Below are 6,000 nucleotides of genomic sequence, written 5' to 3'. Positions count from 1 at the left end.
TTTACGCGAGAAATTTATTTCCGATTGTTGATACGCTTACTTCTATCACAGCATACAGACGTAAGTTATACGCGCTTTTACCATACGTGTGTGTATGTGGTATGTATGTAAGTAATGTATTCCCTCTCGTACGTGTGGCGGTGTGTGCGTACGTGAAACGATGGCTTTTTTAATTAGTTAACACTTTCGTAATAGAGTTACAATGTATGCGTTATCAATTTCATGTTGCCCACTTCTCTCGCCTTCGCACTCGTTTAAACGATAATCAACTATACACCAATCTCTACGTCCCAGTCAAGCCTCGCGCATTGATATCAAACCTAGGTTACATGTGTGATTTTTAACTATATGTTATACCATCATTGTTAACGTACTTATGAAATCTGGATAGGTTAGGATCGCGGTTAACGCGGGAGCATAGAGTATCGACAACCGGATTTTCTGTACGCCCGCCGGGATTTTCCGTTGATCTCGAACTAAATCCTAAAATGGCAGTTATAGAAGACGTCGCTACGCTCTCGCGTTAGTAGTCGTGATGGCTGCGTGTTTCTTACAAAAAACGATGGAGTTTATTGACGGATCGACGCAGATGACATCGATTTGATAATAAGATGGAACCAGAGGGTCGATGATAACGCGTTTGGTTGATCTTGGTCGTATAATTCCTTAGAATAAATTGCATATGAATATCGTCGTTCAGACACGACAATTTATAAAATTATAGAATAAAACCGGTTTTAAAAGTGAGAAATATCGGTCGAAATAATCTTTCATTGATTTATTTTTTTCTTTTCTTCTTTTTTTTTTCGGACTTTTCCTTTTGTATATGTTTCTCGTAAAGTATAAAATCAAGGTTTTTTCATTTCTTTCTTAACCTTTTAAATGCCATAAGCGCGTGCTGCCGCCTATACAAAGAGCGTGTGTATTCACGCTCTAGTTTGAACTTTCTTATTATTGAGATTTTTGAATCGCGGCCTAGTGAGTATCTCCGATATAATATGATACGGCATCTAAAGGGTTAATTTCTTTTTCGATAAATCACAGTAGTTTCGTTTCCTTTTTTTATCCCTCGATGTTCACATGCGATTTATATCGTTCAAAGGGATTTTTGTATTTGCCGCTATTTTGTCAGTTCCCTCTTTTTCCCGCCAATTCTGTTCTGCGTCGTTTCTCGTCGTGGACGTTTGTAACACTCGTTTCCCGGCAACCGACCGTAATAAAAATTTTCTCTCTCTCTCTCTCTCTCTTTCTTTCTCTCTTTCGCTCGCTCGCTCGCTCGCTCGCTCGCTCTCAATGCAAATTACAGAATCCTACTTCACTTTAAAAGCATATATTCGTACGCATCAGCCGTGCGCTTTGTTTTTGTCTTTCTTTTTATTTTCTTTCTAGTTATAATCTTTCGCGCTCTGTATGCTTCATCTCTTTCTTCTCGTCGTCACACATTGCTTTATCCTAAAAACGTGTGTTCCTAGTGCTACTGTGATACGGCGGTTTTACCGTGAAAACCATATACGCGAATTGTTCGAGCAGCGCAAACGCTTCTCATCGATTCGATTCACCCTTTGTCCGTTCTCTAGAACCTTTTTAAAATTCGCAGTTTTATAATATCCCAATTCGCTGCGAATTTGAAACTTAAATAGCGCCGGCAAAACAGACGCTTCTCTTGCTCGAGTTTAAAATTAAATATCGATTATTTGGAGACAAAGCGTGGATCGTGGTCGAGGCTTCGAAACAATCCGGAATCCGCTCCTTCGTTAAATGCCTTCGAATTGGTCTACGAGAGTTTAATACGATTATTGCGTATATATATATATATATTTTTTTTTTTTATTTTTGTTGCGCCATACGCGCTGTGAGATGGATTCGATCGACTATTCCGTCGTTTGCTTCCATTCTCTTCGCGGGAGGTGAGGGGGATCAAAGAGGCCAGCGAGGTAGGCGTATTTTAAAAATCCTGTAATATTCACACGGTGGTCTCGATATTGGCAATGGCGTATTGTCAACAAATACTGTCTTTCCCGTAATTTTCCAGATACATCTCTTGCGGCGTGGCGAGATTATAGCGACCGCTCAGGCGACTTCCGGTCAGACCGTTATTATGATGCGTGTGATTCACGTGGAGATGGTTCACGTTCAGGACAACGTTCTTTTTTTTCTTACGAGCTTTGTGTCGATAGAGGCAATATTTGAGGCAACCGGTGGCAAGCAGTAGGATAAGAAAGATACCCAGGGCGCCGGCACCTACGGCCACGTACAGCAATGTCACGCCGAAACGGTACGAACAGTTGGTCTCCTCCTCGTCGAAACCGGAAGGGCAGTGACGGATCCCATCGCACCATAGCACAGAACTTATACACGCTTGAATTTCCGGGCATCTATAAAATAGAAATACACTGTAGATCCCATTGTTTTACTTTTACGTCAGCCTATAAGCTATCAGAATAACGTAGAAGAAATTATTGTTACCGATAAGGACATTCTTCGTGTGGCATTATAGAGAATACATTGGGCCCGACGCTAGAACTAGAAGACCTTTTGGAAATGGCCATCCAAGTAACGGCATAGAAACCAGGTTCTCTCTGAAGGAACTCGACGACGAAGCTCCTGGAATGTTGCATCATGGCGACGGTAGTATTAATCGCGCTGTAGTTCCAACCACCGGAGAAGAAATCCACCGTTCTGGCAGTGTCAACGCCACCCTCCGGACATATTACGCTACGATCTTTCGTATTGGCCGCCGAGTAGACGACGATTCTGTTCAACGTTGTACATTCCTCGACGTTATCCAACGTGATACTATATCCCGCCGTCCTTAGATACAAATAATTGATGCGTGCATCCTCAGGCTCTATCAGCCAGGGCTCGTTCACACATTGAGTCGCAGTCAGATCCTCCGTATTGGTTAGAATCTCTTCGACAGCGGCGACACCGGGAATCACTCGCGGCAGGGGACTTCTGAGGGAAATTTCACCGCTGGTTCCGCGTAATCGTCGCTCTTCGAGTTTCGTCGAGCAGCCTTGTTCGCTGGATTCTGCGCCCAACGCGACGAAACGGTACTCCCCTTCGAAATAGAAATCTCTATAATCCTGCGTGACGTTCATCAAGGTCACGGTGAAGCGGACTTCGATCACGTTGGATGTCAGTGTTCTCAGAACGATCCTATCGCTGACGTTCGAGCACAGGCAATCGCGAACCTGAATATATATGAACGATGTTATCATTAACGAGATTAGTATATCTCACGTTGCATTTCTAAACGTATATTAATGTTACGAGAATCGTACCAGTTCCACTCCCTGCCAGGGGTACTCGGCAACGATCAACTCAGCCGTGCCAAACTTGGCGGAGTCGCCTATGCGTCGATCGCAAGTCCAGCGATTGACTAACGGGTCTACGTACGAGGAACATCCTTTATCTCCGAACGAGGCTCTACTTATGGACAGTTCTATCCTGTGATCCGGCTCGGTCTCGAAACGATACACACAGCTAACGTTCTGCGCACCACCGCGACCGTAAAAGAATACACTTTTCGGTGACGCGAATTTCCCCGCCTTGGCGAGCGACGACAGTAACGACGCGGAGGACGACGAAGAAGAGGATGAAGAAGACGTGGAAGACGTGGATGAAGTGGACGCGAAACCGAACACATGGTTACAGGAGACCGCCTCGTGCACGAACTCGTAACGCAGTACAAAACTTATCGGATAAAGTGCACTTCCTTGACGTAATATGTGTTCCAAGGTGAGATCTCTACCGCTGGAAACGTAGCTCTCCGCGAGGCTACAAGGCCTCGCGTGACGACTTCCGTTCCGTAGCAGGCTATGGTCGCAGAGACGCGGGGTATCATCCTTACAAAACTGACCCATCAAAGTGATATTCTGTAAATGAAAATTAATTTAGAAATCCTTTCGACGTAATTAAATTCAACCTTTGCCATCCGATAATGTTATAGTGGCGGCATTTAAAATTTCTCTTTAAAGTCGGATGAATATTTATTGCTTCCTGATCAGACTGCCACCTCGGAAAAATATGTCAACCTTGAAAGCTTAGACTAAGTTACAAAAAGAAAGATGAGTATCGCACCTTACGCATAGGAATTAATTTATTTAGCGTGCGATCGCCGTCCCAGATGAGCAGCTTCGCGTTGCAATCGGAAGCGACGTCGATGCTCGCGGCGGCATCGGCGCTGGCAGCATAGTACTTGACGAAAGACAGCCAAACGATCTCGTTTGGCTTGCCCTGGAAGTGGTAGCGACAAGTCGTGTTCGGAGGCAGAGAATGTTTCGGATTTTCTAAGACTCCCGAAGAGCTTTCGTCGCTGGGTATATAAAAGTCACAGTTGTTGTTCTCCTTAACAAAACTCCGGGATTTCTCGTCGACGAACAGCACCTTTGAACCATCGATGCGATCGACTAGGTAAAGATTTCGTTACTGGTAAAAGTATAATTAGAAACCTGTTGGGAATTACCTGAACCTCGAGCTCGAAGCCGGGCAAGAACGACAAAGGAACGGGATGAAAGGGATTGTCGTACGGAGACGTGTGGAACTCCAAAAGCATCGTGTTATGGCTACTAACTATGTCTGGCACCGCGTCACCTCCACAAAGTCTAACCAGTACCTTGTCGGAGGTTGAACCCCCGTCGTACACCGTCAAGTAATCTTGCACCACGTTGCATTGATCCCAAACTCTATATTACAAAATAATTCAACGCGTTCCATTAATCGATCTTTCAAAAATGCAATATTTTCGAATCTGTCTAAAAATTTGTATTACAAAGTAACTCGAATGCTCTATCGATCGACTTACTGTCGCGCGGTAATTTAATTTGTAAAATAATAAGAATTTTATATTACTCGCATTCTGGCCGTATTTGCGAGGGCCGCGACAGATTGAAATATAGCACGTCATAACGTTTAATTTTTATAAAATGTTACACCATATCTGCGTCTCTTCTCTCTGAAAATATTATCGAAATCATTCACATTGTTGACAATTTTTTATTCCATGAAATATATATTTTTTTAGTTATTCTAAAAGAATTATTATTTTCTAATTTAGAAAGGGGCGCGGCGACAGTCAACGTGTTAAAATATTCAAAAGGTAAGAAGAAATATCGTACGATAACGCGGTACCTTAATATCCTTTGGCTGCCATCGTACTTGACGACCTGGTCTTTGATGTGTATCTTGTGACTGTTCCGCTGACTCACGGCGAGCAACGCCCGATGACCGGGTGGCGCCCGATTTTGCTCTACCCGGTAATAGCAAGTGACGTTTCTGGGATAAACGCCCGGGTAATTCGGCGATTGAAGTCGACAGGCTCGCGTGTCGCACTTGGTAAGCACACGGTCGCAGTACGTTCCGTTCACTAGCTCTCCCCGCCACGTGGACATACTACTGTTCCCGTATCTGAGGTGCGCCTCGCTACGTCTCAGGAACTTGTACGATAATTTGAAGTCGAAATTATAGCCACTACCCTGTTGACAATCAACATACAAGTATATCCGAAGAAGAAGAAACATGCACGAAGATCTTTAGATCTTTAGAAAGTTACAACTTTCACGTATTTCTGATTTTTCGGGTCTCAATCGCGTTATTAGGATGTTGCGCTTGGGTCCGACGTTCCCTGCACGTTCCAGTTCGCTTAATTAGAACAGAGCCGCTTCTTTGCTATAAGAATCGAATAAAAGAATTTTCGAACGCATTAGCGTAGTATCGTGGACAAAAAGGTCTAAAAATATCGGGTAAACCGTAAACATCGTCGCGAGCCGAGGTGCCGACAGGCCCTTCAACGTGTCGTCGGTCCTCTAACCGAAGAGTTTCGTGAGAAAAAGGCTGACTCTAGCCACGAGCGGTTGCGTAATACGCGCGTGGTGAGACTAAGACAAAGGGACAAAAGAGATGCTATAAGGCAGAGAGATTCACAGTCAGTGTCAGTGGAGAAGTCAGGGAGTGCGAGTTACGTTGTCCATATAGAGAGAGTATGGTCCGCGTGAGAGA

General features: G+C 44.2%; 1 protein-coding gene across 1 annotated transcript in view; it reads right to left on the bottom strand.

The window, feature by feature from the left end:
* Positions 1-6,000, bottom strand: part of LOC132907410 (uncharacterized) — a 51,185-nt gene continuing 45,185 nt past the window's right edge. Inside the window, exons 6-11 of the mRNA XM_060960494.1 lie at positions 5,134-5,477; positions 4,469-4,688; positions 4,084-4,389; positions 3,285-3,878; positions 2,467-3,194; positions 1-2,375 (exon numbers count right to left, since the gene is read on the bottom strand). Of these exons, the coding sequence (XP_060816477.1) occupies positions 2,000-2,375; positions 2,467-3,194; positions 3,285-3,878; positions 4,084-4,389; positions 4,469-4,688; positions 5,134-5,477 (2,568 nt within the window). The 3' untranslated portion in view covers positions 1-1,999. The remainder of the gene's footprint in view (positions 2,376-2,466; positions 3,195-3,284; positions 3,879-4,083; positions 4,390-4,468; positions 4,689-5,133; positions 5,478-6,000) is intronic.

This window comes from Bombus pascuorum, chromosome 5 (genome assembly GCF_905332965.1).
Source record: "Bombus pascuorum chromosome 5, iyBomPasc1.1, whole genome shotgun sequence".
Classification (NCBI taxonomy): Eukaryota; Metazoa; Arthropoda; class Insecta; order Hymenoptera; family Apidae; genus Bombus; species Bombus pascuorum.
This window is presented reverse-complemented; position numbering and strand designations above follow the sequence as displayed.